This window comes from Eumetopias jubatus, unplaced genomic scaffold (genome assembly GCF_037043125.1).
Source record: "Eumetopias jubatus isolate StellerSeaLion01/CBP00866 unplaced genomic scaffold, mEumJub1_p1.0 scaffold_12, whole genome shotgun sequence".
NCBI classification, from domain to species: domain Eukaryota; kingdom Metazoa; phylum Chordata; class Mammalia; order Carnivora; family Otariidae; genus Eumetopias; species Eumetopias jubatus.
The window spans coordinates 73,187,399-73,206,302 of NW_028274818.1; the positions used below are offsets into that span (position 1 = coordinate 73,187,399).

General features: G+C 49.7%; 1 protein-coding gene across 1 annotated transcript in view; it reads left to right on the plus strand.

Moving 5' to 3' along the window:
- The window catches only part of SEC14L5 (SEC14 like lipid binding 5), a 37,760-nt gene that overhangs the window by 11,408 nt on the left and 7,448 nt on the right, over window positions 1-18,904 (plus strand). Inside the window, exons 3-11 of the mRNA XM_028117674.2 lie at window positions 3,386-3,535; window positions 3,889-4,020; window positions 5,502-5,630; window positions 6,264-6,456; window positions 9,441-9,553; window positions 11,749-11,938; window positions 13,950-14,038; window positions 14,126-14,196; window positions 15,702-15,873. Coding sequence (XP_027973475.1) covers window positions 3,386-3,535; window positions 3,889-4,020; window positions 5,502-5,630; window positions 6,264-6,456; window positions 9,441-9,553; window positions 11,749-11,938; window positions 13,950-14,038; window positions 14,126-14,196; window positions 15,702-15,873 — 1,239 coding nt within the window. The remainder of the gene's footprint in view (window positions 1-3,385; window positions 3,536-3,888; window positions 4,021-5,501; window positions 5,631-6,263; window positions 6,457-9,440; window positions 9,554-11,748; window positions 11,939-13,949; window positions 14,039-14,125; window positions 14,197-15,701; window positions 15,874-18,904) is intronic.

Consider the following 18,904-nt stretch of genomic DNA (forward strand, 5'->3'; position numbering starts at 1 on the left):
ATAGTGTGATGCCTTCCCAAGCCTCAACTTGCCTTTCTGTAAAATGGGGAAATACTAGTTTCCATCTTGGGGCACTATACAAAGAAATGATGCGGTTTAGTGCCCCATAAATGTCAGTAGCAACAATGTCTGACACTGGGCCTCACAACCCCGGGGGACTCTCCGGCAGGAGATATAGCCCTGGGATGGACTCTTCATATAGGGGCCCCTGCCTTCCAGATGGGACCTGAGCTCTGATCCGCTCCCCGCCCCAATGCCTGGCCTAGCTCCATCGTTGCTACTTGAGAAAGGTAGCACCTTCCCTTTCAGGGTCAGGAAAAGCTGTGCCCCAGCAGCCTCTGCTGCCGACCAGCCCTCCGCCATCCACCGTTATCTGGTGGCTCCAGACAGAGCTCTTCTACCCAGAGCTTTGTTACAACAGGAAGTCAGCCTGGTGAAGCTCAGTTAGATGCTCTGTCTCCACAGCCTGTCATTCCCCTCTGGGGACACCTTTCTTGGGGGCTTTTTGGATCATAGACAAGTTTAAATTATTTTTTTCTTTGCCTGTGGGCATTTATTAGTGGTGCTGTGTGCCAAGAGCTGAGACAGACACGTATGAGGTTAGTGCTGTGGAAAAAGCATGCAGCCCAGGCCTTCAGCACACCACATGTGAGCTAGGATACAGCTGAAGGGTGTGATAAATGGTATCAAGGAAACGAATAAGCTAAAAGGACAGAATAGGGAAGGAGGCAGCCTTGCAGGGGAGAAGGTGGGGGAAGATGTTCCAGGAAGAGGGACTAGCACGGATGAGTCCCTGAAGCCAGAGCATCTCCTTAGTCCCCGATCCAGGTCCCTTTACCCTCTGGAAGACCCAGTTACTCAGGCCTCCCTCCTCCTTCACTGTCAAGTAAAGTGATTAGTGGTCCAAGGAGAGGGAACAGCTCATGCAAAGGCCCTGTGGTGGGAACAGATGGTAGGTGCATTAGTGTCCTGGGGCTGCATTTAAAAGTACTACATACTGGGTGGCTTAAACAGCAGAAACGTTTTACCTCACAGTCTGAAGCCTTGAAGTCTGAAATCAAGGTGTTGGCGGGATTGGTTCCTTTGAGGGCTTGAGGGAGAATCTGTTCCATGCCTTTCTACTAGCTTCTGGTGTTGCTGGTAATCTTTGGCATTCCTTGGCTTGTAGAGGAATCACCCAGACCTGTGCCTTCATCTTCACATGGTGTTTTCCCTGTATGCGTGTCTGTGACCAAATTTCCCCTTTTATAAGGACATTAGCCATATTGGATTAGAGATCTGCTCCCCCCCCCCCCCAGTATGACCTCATCTTAACTAATTACATTTACAAGGACCTATTTCCAGATAAGGTCACATTCAGAGAAACTACGTAGGACACATGGATTTTATTGGGGGGGCTTGGCGCACAACTGAACCCATAAAAATGTGTTCTAGAAACAGCAAGGCTGGTGTGGCTGGAGCAGAGGGAAGGTGGCTGATGGCAGAGATTGCCTGGGACCTGGTGGGCCACAGTATGGAGTGTGGGACAGGTTCTGGGCATCCAGGCCTGTTCTGAGTATGTCATTTCATCTGGGAAGCAGGAGAGACTCTACAGTTAGAGGGAGTGCAGAAACTCAGGGACAGTGTGGCCATGCGCGAATAGGAGTTGAAGTACTAAAGGTGGAGAAGGGGGAAATTGTGATCACTCGGCCCTGGGGACAATGCCTGGCTGTTTCCCAGGTGCCCAGAAGAGCAAAGCCCTTCCGAGGGAATGGGGACTGGGCCATGCTGGGATTCAAATCCAGGTTTACCAATTTTCACTGTGTGACCTTGGGTAAGTTACTTAGCCTCTCTGCGTTCCAGTTCTTTCATTTGTCAAATGGGGATGCCACCCCATTTTACAGATGAGGAAACAGGCTCACGAGGCCACTCAGCGAGAAAGTAGCAGAGACATGAACTGAGCTTGTCCAATTCTGAGACATGCACCCCTTTCCCTCCACATACTTTAAAAAAATGTCAGCATCCCTCTTCCTATGGTGGAGGGAAGCTCAAGCCGCCTCCTCTGGCTCCCTCCTACATTTGGTGACAAGGGAGTACTCAGATATGGCTGGTAGGGAGCTGTCTGTGGTTCTTGCAAACCTGTGTTCTGCTGTCATTTGAGTCTTGTTGCCTGGAGAATGAAAATTCTGTTTGCTTTAAATGAGCCAGGCTCTGCATTAGCCAGCCTGGTTTCATACTCTGGGAGGCAAACTTGGTTATGTACCCATTTTCCAGATGGTGAAAGAGGCTTAGAGGAGGAAAGGACTTGCCTCTGTTGGGAGTAGGTGGAGCTGAGCCTCATACTCTCGCAGCTGGCCCACCACCACAGGATCTGCCCACTCTGTTATGCAGCTCTGTCCTCAGTGGGCAAATGTCTGCTCGCGGTGCACCCTCCGCTGGGGAACAAGGGCTCCTTATTCCAGCCCTGCTGTGTCTGCGGTGTCTGTACGAGACAGCCAGGCTCAACATATGGCAGGAAGACACACTACGCTGGCCTTGTGGGGCCTGGGGTGACACCAAGGGCACCGGGCACAGTTCCATTTCTTCTTGCCCCCACCCCCCTCTGCCCTTCTGAGCTGGGAGGAGCCCTGAGGGATGGGGGAGGAGGTGCTGTCCTCAGACGCCCGCACTATTTTTGGAGCTGCTTTGATCCCGATTTCCTGGCACATGGGCTGTGACAGGCGCTTGGAGCAGACCCCACTTGGATACAGTCAGCCATGGATGAGGGCTTACCCCACAGTGGCTCTTTCCCTGGCAATTCCAGAACTGGGCACAGACTCCCGTCCTCCAGTCTGGAGGCCTTTTATTTCTTTTAATTCCTAACTGCCAGGACTAGAACTTCCAGGACAATGTTGAGCAGACATTGCCAGAGAGGACATCCTTGCCTTGTTCCCGATCTCAGGGGGGGAAGTATTCCATCTTCTAGCATTGAACATGATGCTGACTGTGATTTATCAGATTGAGGAAGTTCCCTCCTATTCTTTACTTGTTCAGTGTTTTTGTCACGAAGAGGTGTTGGATTATGTCGTGTTTTTTTCCTGAAAGATGCCTTCTTTTGAAATGCCGCAGGCAAGCCCACTCTTCCTTCTGAGGTTGAAATCTCAAACGCAGAGCCAAAGAGTGATTTGCCAAATCATTGCTCATGCGCTCGTGTGTCACGGCTCTGAAACAGGTGTTAAAATGATGTCTTGTTGGTAAAACAGCAGTGGTCACTGCTCTTATCTTAGGCCAGGAATTCATGTTTCTGCTCCTGTAAATGAGACAACCACCAGGCAGGAAGGAGGAGGGTTGAGCTCCAGGCCTCAGCAGCAGTGGGCCTCTCTGGGGCCACCAGCCCCCTTGGCACTCACTCCCGCTCTGCCCCCAGGCCTATGAGAAGCGCTTCCCCACCTGCCCGCAGATCCCGGTCTTCCTGGGCAGCGAGGTCCTGCGCGAGTCCCGCAGCCCCGACGGGGCGGTGCACGTGGTGGAGCGGAGCTGCAGGCTGCGCGTGGATGCCCCACGGCTGCTGCGGAAGGTGGGCGAGGAGGAGGGTCCCAGGGGCTGGGGGGGGGGCGCGGAGGAGGGGACTGGAAGAGGTGTGGGGGACCTGGGGGCGGGTTCAGGTGGCGGACGGAGTGTGTGTGTGTGTAGGTGCCGGTATGGCGGTATGGCGTACTGGGGTGTAGGGCTGGTCTGGGAAGGACCAAGTCCTAGGAATTGATTGATGGGCTGGGGACTAGGGCCCAGGCTGGTGCGCAGGCGCCGGGGGTCTCAGGGTCTGGGGGTGGAGGGCGTGGTACAGAATCCGGGCCAGCTGGTGGGCAGGCGCACGGGGTCTCGGCGAAATCTCCATATCCTGCAGGCCCCCCCACTGCCCTTCCCTTGCAGATTGCGGGCGTTGAGCACGTAGTCTTCGTGCAGAGAAACGTGTTGAACTGGAGGGAGAGGACCCTCCTCATCGAGGCCCACAACGAGACCTTCGCCAGCCGTGTGGTGGTCAATGAGAGTTGCAGCTACACCGTGAGCCTGCGCCCCCAGTCCTTGCATCAGCCTAGATCCCCCTCCTCTGCCCCCAGGGCCTTGGCCTTTACAAGATGCAGGACACTGGCTTCCATCTGCAATTCAGATACACAGCTGATACTTTTTTGTTTGTTTGTTTGTTTTTAAAGATTTTATTTATTTATTTGACAGAGAGAGACAGTGAGAGCAGGAACACAAGGAGGGGGAGTGGGAGAGGGAGAAGCAGGCTTCCCGCGGAGCAGGGAGCCCCATGTGGGACTCGATGTGGGACTCGATCCCAGGACCTGAGCCGGAGGCAGACGCTTAACGACTGAGCCACCCAGGTGCCCACTTTTTTGTTTGTTTAAATAGTCTCAAGTATTGCTTGGGACATACTTAACAAAATATTATTCACTGTTTATCTGAAATTCAAATGTGGCATCCTGTATTTTGTTGGCGAAACCTGGCAACCTGCCTCCCTCTTCCTCTTCTCTCTCTCCTTTCCTTCCTCCATGAAACACACCCTCATTTACAGTTTCTTCATCTGTTTTAAAATGGGGTTAATGATTGCACCTACCACATAGGTTGTGTTGAGGATTAAAGGAAGTAAACTATCCAAACCCCTTAGGAGAGTGCCTGGCACATACTAAGCCCCGTAGGTGTGTTACCTTTCTTTTTAAAAGATTTAATTTATTTATTTCACACAGAGAGATAGCAAGAGCAGGAATACAAGCAGGGGGAGTGGGAGAGGAAGAATCAGGCTTCCTGTGGAGCAGGGAGACCGATGTGGGGCCCGATCCCAGGACCCTGGGATCATGACCTGAGCCTAAGGCAGATGCTTAACGATTGAGTGGGTGGCAGCTTTTTATAAATCATTTTTAGTGCAATATTTCTCAGAGTGAGTTCAGCCAACAGATGAATCAGCATCACCAAGGCTGCTTGGGAAATGCAGGTTTCCAGGCCCCACTCTGGACCCATTCGGCCTAGGAATCTGCACGTTTAACAGACTCCCGGGTCATGTTTCTGCCCACGGAAGTCTGAGAAGTACTAAGCCTGGGTCTGCGTAGTAGCTGTGTCAACAAAGTTTGTCCTTGTTTTTATGTATATATATATAATACATATATATACACACATATACATATATATAATATATATAAATATATAACAATACATACTTTAAAATATATATCTAGAATATATACTAATTGTGTTTAACTTGCTTATATATAATTGTATGTTAAATATATTACTCATTTAAATATATTATTATATATCAGTTTTTAAGGGAGAGGCATGCAGACACCAGACCCACTTTCTCCCGTCCTCTCATGAGAAGGCTCTTTGTTCTCTAACACTTTCCCTTGTTCTCCGGGTAGGGCTCTAGGTGCTGTCTGCTGTCTGCTCTGGCTGGGCCCACATCACCAAGAGAGCCCCTGGGGCGGGAGGGTGGGCGCAGCATCCCCCACACTGAGACCTTGTCATCACCCCTGCCTGGCTTTCAGGTCCACCCTGAGAATGAAGAGTGGACTTGCTTCGAGCAATGTGCCTCGCTCGACATCCGGTCCTTCTTTGGCTTCGAAAATGCCCTGGAGAAGATCGCCATGAAGCAGTACACAGCCAACGTCAAGAGGGTAAGGGGTGGGCTCCCCTGTCAGTCACAAGGAGGAAGGTACACAAAACCCGCTCTACCACCTGACAACCCCAGTGACATCGGGCAAGATAAATCCTTAACCTTCCTTGGCCTCAGTCTTCTCTTCCATAGAATGGGTATCCTAATAATGACCATAACACACAAGATAATGAGTGGAAACTACCCGGCCTGTAATGGAGGCACCATTATCATTATCCTGAAGCCCCCTGATGTTTGGGGCTTCTGTAGTGAACTCTGGAAGAGGAAGAGCTTTCTGTAGTGCTTTGTCCTGGTTAAAATGGTTGCTGTGTAAAGATCTCAGACCCATCACTGAGGAGAGAAGCCTTTTCGTGTAATGAAACAGGTGAAATTCATTTTAACGATATATTTTATCCAGCGTGTTATCCATAGAAAACTTATTAATGAACTATTTTACTTTTTTTTGTTCTGTACTAACTCTTGGAAATCCCATAGCACATCTCCATTCAGACTGGCCACATTTCAACAGCTCAATAGCCACGTGTCAGGGCTGGGACTGCAGCCAGCTGAGGGTGACGCCCAGGCTGACGCCCTTACCCCCCCCTCCACGCTCCTGTCCTGGTGTTCACGTGCCTCTGATCTCTCTGGCTTCCAGGGGAAGGAGGTGATTGAGCATTACCTGAACGAGCTCATCTCCCAGGGCACCTCTCACATTCCCCGGTGGACGCCTGCCCCTGTCCGAGAGGAGGACAACCGCTCTCAGGCTGGCCCAAGGGATCCTGGCTCCCTGGAGGCTGACAGGCCCGGCAGCGCCCCAGGCCCTGCTCCTGAGACAGTTCTTACAGACGGTAGGTCCCTGCGGTGGAGGCCATCTGGCCAGGTCTGTGCCCTTGGCCACCCCTCCCCACCACCACCCAGTCCCCAAAAGCCTGCTTAGGTTTTGCTCACTCCATGCGGGGGAGAATTGCTTCGGGTCCCCTTGGGAACGGGTCTGGGACCTGGAATGACTCAGCTTCCTCCCTTCCCCGCTGCTTTACCCTGTCTTCCTTCTGGCCCAAGAGCCAGAACTGATTTATTTCTAAATCAGGAGTTGACCTGATCTGGTGCCTCAGGGCTGCCCTTTTCTCTGTTTTTTTTTCTCAACTATTTTTAATTATATGAGTAATGCATGTTAAAAAAAAATTCAAATTTCTTGGAAGATGTAAATTAGGAAGTAAGATTCCTTTCTTCTCCTTGAGGCCATAATAGTTTTGTGTTCATATTTCCTAAAATTATCTAGGCATATATATGCACATAATATGTGCATACATACACATATATACAGGCATGCATATGTGTATAACTTACGTTGAGTCAATGAAAGCATGTTATACATTCTACTGGATGTTTTGCTTATTTTCACTTCTTAATGTTGCTTGAAGTCTTCTGTGTCATTGCTTCTGTCTCAGCACTTTGCAGTATTTCATGGTATGGTTGTACCATAACTTACTTATTAATAAACATTTATTGATTATTGATTAGTTAATTTAGCTAAACTTCTAGTGATGGACATTTAGGTTTCTGTTTTTAAATTTTATTTTTTTCCCATTTAAAAAAATATAAATAATATAGTATATCTTTCTACTTAAGGTTATTTTTATATGAGTATATACGTAGCATAAAATGTTTTAAGTTGAATTGTTGGGTCAAAGGTTATATGCAGCCAAAATTTTGTCAGATTTACCAGTTAGACCTACAAAGAGGTCGTACTAATCAGTGTTCCCCCCAAAAGTGCATAGCTGAGTCTATTCCTGACATCACCCTGGCTCCCCACAAGACTGTTACTAAATGTTTTAAACTGAGGGGTGCCTGGGTGGCTCAGTCGGTTAAGTGTCTGCCTTCGGCTCAGGTCATGATGCTCAGCAGGGGGGTCTGCTTCTCCATCTGCCTCTCCACCCTCCCAACCCCCTCTCATGCATTCCATCTCTCTCTCTCTCAAATAAATAAAATCTTTCAGAAAGCAAAAAGTGACCACTGGTAGATGAGTGGGGCCAAATATTATTTTCTTGTGCTTAGTGACTCTGTATTGCTTTTTTGTGAATCTCTGTTCTTGTACTTTATTTTCCTATTTGCCCACTGATTTCTTACTGCTTTGTAAGAGCTCTTTGTACTGAAGGCAATTAGCCCTTTGTCATATTTTAGGCTTTTGATGACATGGGAACTGTTCACAATCTAATGTTAAAATTAAAAAAAAACCCTAGGACACAAAACTACACATACCCCATGAATTCAGTTTTAACCGTATGCATTAGTGCTCACGATGATTTAGTCTCTCCTTTGGGGCCACTGAAGTGTAGGGCTTGGCTTTCTTGGAGATATGCCATGTAACCAATAATACATCTGGGGCAGTGTTTAGGGAGAACAAAATGCATTTATTCAACAAACATTTAATCTGTACCAACTGTATATGCACTAGCTGGCTGCTGTGGTACATGCACTTTTAAAATATTTTTTAAAAATATTTTTTTAAAAAATATTTTTTAAAAAATTAAAATTAAAATTTTTTTTTTAAAAATTAAAAATTCTGCCCCTTCTTGTGCACATTATCCGGTGGTCAAGCCCTGTGCCCTACTCATTTTGCACCAGGCTTTTCCTTCCTTGTCTGTTTGTGCTGTCCAGCAGCAGGCAGGTGCTCAGGATGGCTGGCGAGAGGCAGAGTCATGCCCCTTCCATCTTGCCCTGAATCACTGGGCCTTTGTACTCAAGAGAAAGGGGCCTTGACAGCTGCATAGAGGCCGGAAGGATGCTGGTATCTCCTGCCTCCCTTGTGCTTTCGCCCTCATCCTCTCCATGCTCCCTTCCCATATCCAGCATCTTCACTTCGGACCACTCTGAGGCTCCCCCACTGCACACCACCAGCATCTCTCCTGCTTCTGCTTACCCAGATGCCTACTGACCTCCAGCCCTGGATTTTTTTGTTCTAGAGGGAACCATTGGATCCTGCTACTGGTTGTGCACACATTCCATTTGTTTTCCAATTGTGCACAGAGAGAATGGGCTGTACTCATGGGGGCTGCTCTTTGTGGACCGCTTACCCACTGCTGAGATGCTCACATGCTGATGTGCCTCACCATGCCAACAGCTGCCACCCCAGCAGTTAAGAGTGGGCACCAGGACCTCCATGTTGGAGCCCAGCCTCTAAATGCCTGCACATGCTGACCCCAAACAGCCCAATTGTGTAGGACAGGACTGAACACTGGGGATGATCTATGCAGCTCCTGGGCTATATTTTGGGGTCAGGGCTCTGTCTATGAAAAGCCTCAAACCCACAAGGGGGATGGGAGTGGGAAGACAAAAGTAACTGTATCTACTGACTGTCTCTTTTATGCTGGGTGCACCACATGCATTCACTTGCTACTTAACCTCTCTTGGCCCCAGTTTTGTCTTCCATGAAGTGGGGACAGTAGTGTGCCCGCCTCACAGGGGTGTTGGGAGAGCTCACTGAGATGACGCCTGTCTAGAAACAATGAGTACATATTGTTAATATTTTCAGAGGGCAGGACAGCTCCAGGGGGTGGGAATTATCTGGATTTCCGAGGGTCAAAGGACACGTCACTTGCCATAGTGAGATCCAGGCTGGCCCTACCATGAGTTTTCAGAACCACCTTGGAAATGGGTTGGCAAGACTGGAGGATGTGGAACCCATGTGGCTATTCTTTGGTGAAAGGGCCACTGTACTCGATGTTTCAGATCCAAGGCGGCCAGTGAGGCAAGCGTTCCAGAAAGGGTAGACCACGTGGAGATGAGAGTGGTATTGCCCTCTGGTCCTGAACTCCCCCATCTTCTCCTGCAGAGGACAAGCTGGATGCAGACTACATTGAGAGGTACCTGGGCCATCTCACGCCCGTGCAGGAGAGCTGTCTGATCCAGCTTCGGCACTGGCTGCAGGAGACCCACAAAGGCAAGGTGGGTGCAGAGCTGGGGTCTACGAGAGCATGTTCAATGACAGCTACTCACCTCAGGCACTGGGGGAGGAAGGGCCAGGTGAATACGCTGATGTAATTAGCAATCCTGGAAACATATTTTGCTTTCTTTTTTTCTTTTTTAATTTAAATTCAATTTAATTAACATATACTGTTATTATTAATTTCAGAGGTGGAATTCAGTGATTCATCATTTGCATATAACACCCAGTGCTCATTATTTCAAGCACCCTCCTTAATGCCCATCACCCAGTTACCCCATCCCCCCACCCACTTCCCCTGTTTTGCTTTTTTTTATTTTTTATTTTTTTATTTATTTGAGAGAGAGAGAATAAGAGAGAGAGAGCACGAGAGGGAAGAGGGTCTGAGGGAGAAGCAGAGTCCCTGCTGAGCAGGGAGCCCGATGTGGGACTCGATCCGGGGACTCCAGGATCATGACCTGAGCTGAAGGCAGTCGCTTAACCAACTGAGCCACCCAGGCGCCCCTGTTTTGTCTTTTTATTATGTATTGTCTCATGTATCTATAACGTGTGCTGTGCGTACCACTGATCGCGGGCTTTCTCATCCTCCGCACTGTTGACATTTGAGGCTGGACAGTTCTTTATGGGGTGGGGCTGTCCTGTGCACTGCAAGGTGCTGATTAGCATCCTGGCCTCCACCAGTAGATACCAAGAGCTCTTGTTCCCCAGCTGTGACAACCAAAAATGGCTCCAGACTCTTAAGCCCCATCACATGAATGTCCATTGTGCATGTAGGTCCCAAGCATGGACTTGACCTTCAGCTCTGTTGAATAAGAACTTCGAGCTTGCCCTTCCTTCCTATCCCCTCCCCACGCTGGGGTGGGGGCAGACAAGGGAGACAGGGGGGCAGACAGGGAGTACTTTCATGTTGGGCTGTGATTAACCTATCTGCCCTGTTTTCTCATCTATAAAAGGGGGATGATGCTGGCATATGCCATCTGGACTGAATTACAAGGGACAACGCACATAAAGTGCCTGGAGTCATGTCTGGCTCAGGATGAGCACTCAGAAAAGGGGAGCTTTCATTGGGGCTGGGTTGCTATTTGCCTAAGGGAAGGAAGGAGAGCTGGCAGGGTCTTACCCTGTCACCTCAGCCTATTAGTTAGTCTCTGGGTTCTGTGTGGTAGGAATGCAGCTTGAGTCAAGACAGAAAATAAGGAGAGGAGTATTTATTGGCTCATATAACTGTTGAGCAGGGTGTATTCATTTTCTAGGGCTGCTGAAAGAAAATGCCACAAACTGAGTGGCTCGAAACAACAGAAACTTATTCTCACAGTTCTGGAGGCCAGAAGTCTGAAATCAAGGTGTGGGCAGGGTTGGTTCCTTCTGAAGGCTCTGAGGGAGGGTCTCTGCCATGCCACCTCCCTCCTGGTTTCGGGTGGCTGCCGCCAGTCCTTGGCTGATAGATGCGGCGCTCCAGTCTCTGCCTCCATCATCATCCCATGGCCTTCTTCCCCCAGTTTGTCCTGTTTGTGTCCCAATTCCCCTCCTGGAGTAGGGCCCACCTACTCCATTGTGACCTCATTTTAGCTAATTATATCAGTATAGACTCATTTCCAAATAAGGTCCCATTCTGAGGTTATGGGTGGATGTGAATTTTGAAGGAACATCATTCAGCCTCACACAGGGGCCCATGCAACCTGCCTCAGGGATGTCCCGAACCAGGACTCACGCATGGTCGGGACCCCTGAGCTCTTGTATCTGTTTGCTTCTGCTTCATCCCCGTCAGATTTACTTCCCGGTTGAGCTTGGAGCTGTGGCTGCCCGTGGCTTGCAGGCTCACCTTTGCCACTGCAGAGAAAGGGGTTCATGACCCATTCTTCTGATTTAAATTGGGTTTAAATCTGGGTTGTGCCACCCCTGAGGCCATGAGAGTGGAGTGCTGATTGGCAACACCAGCTAAAGCCAGGATGGGTGCTGGGGAGTGGGGAGGAAAAGCAGCTCCCCAAAGGAAAAGAGGTACATGAGGAGGGAGGAGCGTCAGGCAGCCCAAACTCACAGATTTTCCTGACAGTTCACCCCTAGACTGCATCATGGTTAAGTGTATGGTCCTTTTCCCAGCTAAGTGTTTTGCAGATAAGACAGGAGCTACTCATTCTCCATAATTTTGTCCACTGGGTTAGGGAATACCATTCTACGGGCTTTCTCCTTCTCTCAGATTCCCAAAGATGAGCACATTCTCCGGTTCCTGCGGGCTCGTGACTTCCACCTGGACAAGGCCCGGGAGATGCTGTGCCAGTCCTTGAGCTGGAGAAAGCAGCACCAGGTGGATCTCCTCCTTCAGACGTGGCGACCCCCTGCCCTCCTGGAGGAATTCTATGCGGGGGGCTGGCACTACCAGGACACAGGTGCGTCCCTTTACCTACATAATGCAGAGCGCACACTTTGGTCACTGCCAAAGGCGCTTTGAAGGCCACTTTTCATGTTAGCCTCTTATGATTTTTCCTTTTGACTCTCCTGGGCATCTGGAGATGGCCCTTGGGGTTCACCCAGCCATGAGGAAAGTAGGGCCAGAATAGACATTTGAGCTGGAAGCAATGTTTCTCACGCAGTGGCAGAGTTAGCTCAGCCTTGCTTTTGGTCTTGGAGATCCCACACATAATGGCTGTATGATTTGCATTAGTGGCCGGGGGCTGCCATAGCAAATTACCACCAACTGAGTGGCTTAAGGCCATAGAGATGTATTTTCTCATAGTTCTGGAGGCAGAAGCCCAAACTCAACCTGTGGGCAGGGCCATGCTCCCTGCAATGTCTCTAGGGGAGAATCTCTCCCTGCCTTCTCCAGCTCCTGGTGGCTCCAGGCGTTCCTTGGTTTGTGGTCATGTCACCCCAATCTCTGCCTGTCTTCACATGGCTTCCCTCGGGGTGTCTCTCTGTGTCCTCTCCTCTTCCTGTAAAGACCCCAGGTCATCGTATTTAGGGGCCACACTGATCCAGTAGGATTTCATCTGGAGGTCCTTCACTAATTTCTTCTGCAGGCTATTTCCAAATAAGGTCACATTCAGAGGTCCTGGGTACACGTGAATTTTTGGAGGACACTGTTCAACCCACCACAAATAACTCCTCTCAGTTTCTTAAAGCTGCCCTTGATTCCAGCGCACATGATGCTTTTCAATGCCCTTTATGTAGAAATTCATATATATCGATTGAGGTGAGTGCTTGACTCTCCTGAAGAACCGGTTGGAGCACTTTATTTTAATATACAGTCAATCCTCATTATTCATGGATTCCATATTTGTGAATTTGCCTAGTCACCCAAATTTATTTGTAACCCCCAAATCAATACTCGGGGTGCTTCTGCGGTCAATTACGACCATGGGCAGAATGGCAAAAAGTCAGTTGTCTGATCTTTGTGTCCTCAAGATGTCCGTCTGCCTTTTTGTTCCGGCTCTCATACTGTTAACAAGAGTCCTTTTTAAAGTCCACTTAGTACTACCTTTTTTTTTTTTTTTTTGCAATTTTGTAGCTTTTGTGTGGTGTGTGTGTGTGAGAGATTTTTGCTGTTTAAAATGGCCCCCAGGCAAAGTGCAAAAATGCTGGCTCGTGTTACCGAGCACAAGAAGGCTGCAATGTGCCTCACAGAGAAAAAATGTGTGTTAGATAAGCTTTGTCCTGGCTTGAGTGTGGTGCTGCTGGCCGTGAGTTCGATGTTGATGTATCAACAATATATACCCAATAAAGTGTCCTTAATGAGCAATAAAGTGTCCTTAATGAGCATGGCCTCTGAGGCTAGTGTGCCTGAATTTAAGAAATTCAGGACAAGGTTATGTATCGACCAGTTAACAAAAATGTTATGTCTAGAGGCTTGCAGGGACCTTACCCCATATTTCTTCTCAAAGCGATGCTTCACTGTTCCCTAAGTCAGTGTTCAGGATCACTTCAGAAAACATCACTACCATGAATAATAAGAATCGACTGTATTCGTATATTCTTCCTTATTTTTCCTATTCGCTTTGGTTGACAGAAAGCTAAGAGCCAACATTATCCACTCTCTCCATATTCCTTCCTAACATGGTTCATCTCTTCTTTTTAAAAAGCTTTAAAATAAACATTTAATTTTAGGACAGGTTTTCAGAAAAGGTGCTGAGGTCGTACATAGAGTTGCCACATGCCCCTCAGCCAGTTTCCTGTGTGATGGAAATCTGTCTCTTTGACACTTGGACACTTTGCTTCTTTTGCCATAACTGGTGTCAGCCCCTCTCGGGAGCAGGCAGAACATTGTCGAATAAATGGACAGGAGGGGCAAGCTGAGCCACAGCCTGGCACCGCCTTCTCCGAGGAGAAGTTTGGGCCTACCCTCTCACCAGCACTCCTGAAATAATGTCCCTTCTCTTTGCTCGGCCTGCCTCACCTACAAAGATGGCCGCCCCCTCTATATCCTGCGCCTGGGCCACATGGACACCAAAGGCTTGATGAAGGCCGTGGGGGAAGAGGCACTGCTGAAGCACGTGAGTAGGGGTCCCCACTGGATCCCAGGGCTGCCTGTGGGTGGGGCAGCCAAGTGAATGTTTGCCAGCACATCCTCTACTTTCCAGGTTCTTTCCGTCAACGAGGAAGGACAGAAGAGATGTGAAGGGAACACAAAGCAGTTTGGCCGTCCCATCAGGCAAGAACCCCCAGCCAAGAGCAAATTCCCCTGAAATAGTGAAAACAGCCAAGGTTCATTGGGCATAGACGCTGGCCAGGAAGCATGCTAGGTACTTTACAGAAATGTCCTCTCTTAATTCTTACAACAATCCTGTGAGGCAGGGACTATTATTGTCCCTGTTCTTTGTGGAGGGGGAAACGGAGGCTCAGAGGGGCGATGCTCGTCCAAGCTTGCTGCTAAGTGGGTAAGTGGCAGAGCTGAGATTTAAACCTGTTCCTGTCTGCTTCGGGCTCAAGGATGTGAACCCCTGTGCCACATCACCCCCTGGACCTTGCTTTGTGAGGCCAGCTCTGCACCACCCCCAATTGCCGCCTTGACTCTGTCTCCCAGGCAGATGGACTTGCAGCTGTCACAGCACATCCAGTAACCTCTGTCCCTCTCTGACTTCCCCCGAACTCAGTTTCCCACATGAGTACTTAGAGTGGCACTGAACCTTTCTGAACCGTAGCTTGCTCATCTATCATGTGGGAATAATATCACCAGTCCCAGGGTTTCTTTATGCATCATCAAAAACGACAACCGTTGAGGGATAACGCAAATGCGTGTGTGACACTCTGCAGCAGGTGCTCTCTGAAGTACCTGATTCATGTTGTCCTTATTACACCCCAGGGGGGAGGGGCAGGCAGCACCTGCTACTGCAGCCTTTTATCCTGACGTAGCCTGATCTTTAGGAAAAGTAAGTTTCTTTGTTGTTTGGAGCTTTCCTAAGGAGACATACATTGGTTGGGGTGAGAAATCGATCAATCAGGGTCCGTCCTGATCAGAAATGGAATTCACCCGACGTGGCTCAGATGACAGGGTGTCATGAGGGATTCCTTGCAGCGGTGTGGACTGGATGAAGGGAACAAAGGCAGGATGGAGAGGCTCCTGAGAACTAGCTGCTTCAGTAAAGTAGTCATTTCTCTAATGAATTAGTACCAATGAAATGGAGGCACAGAGAGGTTAAGGAACTTGGCCAAGGCCACACAACCAGCGGCAGAGCTGGGATTTGAATCCAGGCCATCTGGCTCTGGAGTGTGTGCTCTTAGCAGTCAGCACCCTTTCAACAATTGGTAGCAATAACTGGCTTTTATCGAGTGCATGCTATGGCCTGTCCCTGCGGAGAGCTTTACACATACCACCTCATTTAATCCTAGCAACTGCTCGAGATGGGGACTCTTGCTGTCACTGCCACTATCTTGATGAGGAAATTGCCCATGTCACACAGCTCTTGGGGTTGGAGGTGACACTTGAATTCCGTTGCCTAGCCTCAGAGGCCAGGCTCTGAACCTCCTCCCCACATGGCCTCCCCAGCCGAGGGTCAGGGGTGGTAGGATCCATGAGAGTGTCTTGCCCCTCTACCCCCAGCCCTGCCTTCCTGAGCCTCTCCATCCATTCCTGTCAACTCTGAGACCCGCTGAGGGTGTCAGGGGCCCCGGGAGGTGGTGGAGCAGGCGGGAGTGAGTGGCCCGTCTCTGCTGCAGCTCCTGGACCTGCCTGGTGGACCTGGAGGGTCTCAACATGCGTCACCTGTGGCGGCCGGGGGTGAAGGCCCTGCTGCGGATGATTGAGGTGGTGGAGGACAATTACCCCGAGACCCTGGGTCGGCTGCTCATCGTGCGAGCCCCTCGTGTCTTCCCGGTGCTCTGGACGCTGGTGAGAGCAGGCGCCCGGGCCAGGCCCTTGCCCGGTAGAGATGACCGAGGTGGGGGGTGGGTTCCTTCTGCCTAATTGTTCCGTGTCATTTCTTCTAAGTCACAGCTTTATTGACCTAGAACTCATTGACCATAAGGTTCAACCTTTCAAAGTGCAGAATGCAGTGGTTTTTAGTAGACTCACAGGGTTGTGCAACCATCCCACCATCTAGTTCCAGAACATTATCAGCACCACAAAAGGAAGCCCTGTAGCTATCAGAAGCCCTGCTCCTCCCCAGCTCCTGGCAGCCATCAGTCTCCTTTCTGTCTCTGTGGATTTGCCTATTTGAGATATTTCACATAAGTGGGATCATACGATACGAGGCTTTTTGCATCTGATTCCTCTCACTGAGCATCATGATTTCAGATTCATCCATGTTGTAGCATGGATCAGTATTTCTTTCCTTCTTATATCTGAATACGGTTCCACCGTATGGGTAGACCATGATTTATGTATCTTTTGTCCTGCTTTGTGGACACTAAAGTCACACTCAGGATCGTACAGCGTTCCCAGGGTTCCTGTGAGTCGGCTCCGAGGAGTGTTGGGATCCTGTGCTGTAGGGATTTTAAAACTTTTGCCTAAGACCCACAGTAAGAAATACACGTTATGTTACAACCCAACACAGACACACACACACACACACACACACACACACACACACACACCTGCACAGATCCACAAGCAATGGTTACCTTAACTACGTACAACACCTTCTTCGCTCTTCTATTCCATCCCATTAAAAATAGGCTAGTCACAATGCGCTGAATTGATCTCACAACCATGAGCAGGTTGTTACTGGCAATTGAAAACTACTGCCCTGGGGCCTTGCTACTGGTCCACAGGCCCCTCCGAGGATTCAGTGCCGCAGAAAGCCGGAAAACCACTGCTATAAATTGAGGTTCAATCAGGATAGACATTTGAGAGTTAAGTGGATTCAGTGTTTCACTAAGTACCTACTATGTGCCAGGCACCTTCCAGGCCCTGGGGATTCGAAGTAAACAAGCCAGCCACTGTGTCTCCCCACCACTGTCACAGGGCAGGGAGTGATAAAGCAGATAACCCCACACAAGCAAACACTTCGTGGTTCCCTGTGGCAAGGGCATGAGGATGTTCAGGGTTCTTGGAGAGGCTAAGTCAGGCAGGGGGTGACGCAGGGGGTAATTTAGGTTGGAAACCGAGGAAGGTCCCTCAGAGGAGGTGACTTGTGGCTGAGACCCTAGAAAGGAGCAGGAATCATACAGGGAAGGGCAGGGAGGAAAGATGGGCCAGGCAACCCACACAGCACGGGCAAAGGCCTGGAGACAGGAATGTACTTGATGCTTTTTGAAAAACTGAAAACCCAGTCCAGAATGGTTGGAGCAAAAAGGAGCAAAAGGAACAGTGGCCCTGGCAGAGGCTGGGAGAATGCTCGGGGACCAGTACTTACCAAGTCCAGGCTGTGGTGAAGGTGGGACTTTGTCCTGGGGCAGTAGGGAGCCATGGAGGATTGTCAACAGGAGAGGATGTGAGCGGACTTCTGGGGCAGAATTTTCTCTAGCTCCTGTGGCTACTTCAAGGCTCTGTTGGGGCTGGGCCGGGGTGCAGTAGCTGTTGGAGGGACTGGCAGGATCTGCTCCTGAAAGCTTTTTATCTTGAGATATCCTGATCTTTGTGAAAATGAAGTTCCCTTGCTGTCTGGAGACCTTTAAGAAGATGTATATTGCGTGGTGGTGGGGGCCAGTCACTTAGGGTCCTGGCCAAAAGTGGGATTCGCCCCAGTGGCTTAATGGGGATGTAACATGAAAGAACTCCTTGCGGAGGTATGGGCAGGATGGAGAGGCCCCCTGGGGCTAGCCCCTGCAGTGAACCCTGACCACCCCCCGGGGGTTGGAGGGACAAGCAGAGGGGATGACATTGTTACTGAGCCCCATGAGAGCTGGAATGGGGTGGGAGTGGGGGTGTCTGGGGCACTGAGGTGGGAGAGAGTGGGGGAAGAAGTACTCTGGCCTCTTTCTCTGTTCCCACCTCCCATCTCCTGCTGCTGCCCCCCACCCCTGCCCAGTGGCCACACCAGATGGAAGCTGGTGGCATGGAGCCAGGTTGCCGAGGCCCGCAGGTGACTGCTTCCCGGGATGGAGGGTGAAGGAGAGTAACCACACAGGTGGGATTCCCAGTTCCCTGTCCATCTTTTGCTTGTGGCATTCCTCGCTGAATTGGCTGGTGCCCTGCCAATATCAAGTCCTTCCTTCCTGCCCCAACTATGTACCTCGTCAGATACCACACCAGCACTGGGGCGGGGGTGTGTGTGTGTGTGTGCTGTGAATAACAATGGATCGACATGCAGCTTTGAGTTCAGCATTGAAATACTTTCCACCTGGGGTAAACAAAACAGGATCATCCATACAGTGGAATATTATTTAGCCATAAAAAGGACTACGACATGGATGAACCTGGAAACCATGATGCTGAATGAGAGAAGCCAGACACAAAAGGCCACATGTCGTGTGCTTCCATTTCTATAAAGTGTCCAGAACAGGCAAATCCATGGAGACAGAAAGCAGGTTGGTGGTTGCCAGGGGCTGGGGGAGGGGCATGGCGAGGAGCCGCTGATGTGTATGAATGTGTAAAAGGAATGGGGTTTCCTTTTGGGGTGATGAGAAGTCTTGGAATTACAGGAAAGTGGTAGTTATACAACATAGTAAATGAACTAAAAGGCATTGAACTGTTCACTTTAAAATGCTTAATTCTGGGGCACCTGGCTGGCTCAATCAGAAGAGTATGCAACATTGGGGTTCCTCGGTGGCTCAGTCAGTTGAGCGTCTGACTTCGGCTCAGGTCATGATCTCGGGGTCCTAGGATCAAGCCCTGTGTCGGGCTCCGTGCTCATTGGGCAGTCTGCTTCTCCTTTTTCCTCTGTCCACCCCCCCCACTCCCAGTCATGCACTTGCACTTTCTCGCTCTTTCTCAAATAAATAAATAAAATCTTGGGGGAAAAAAAAAAGAACAGAAGAGC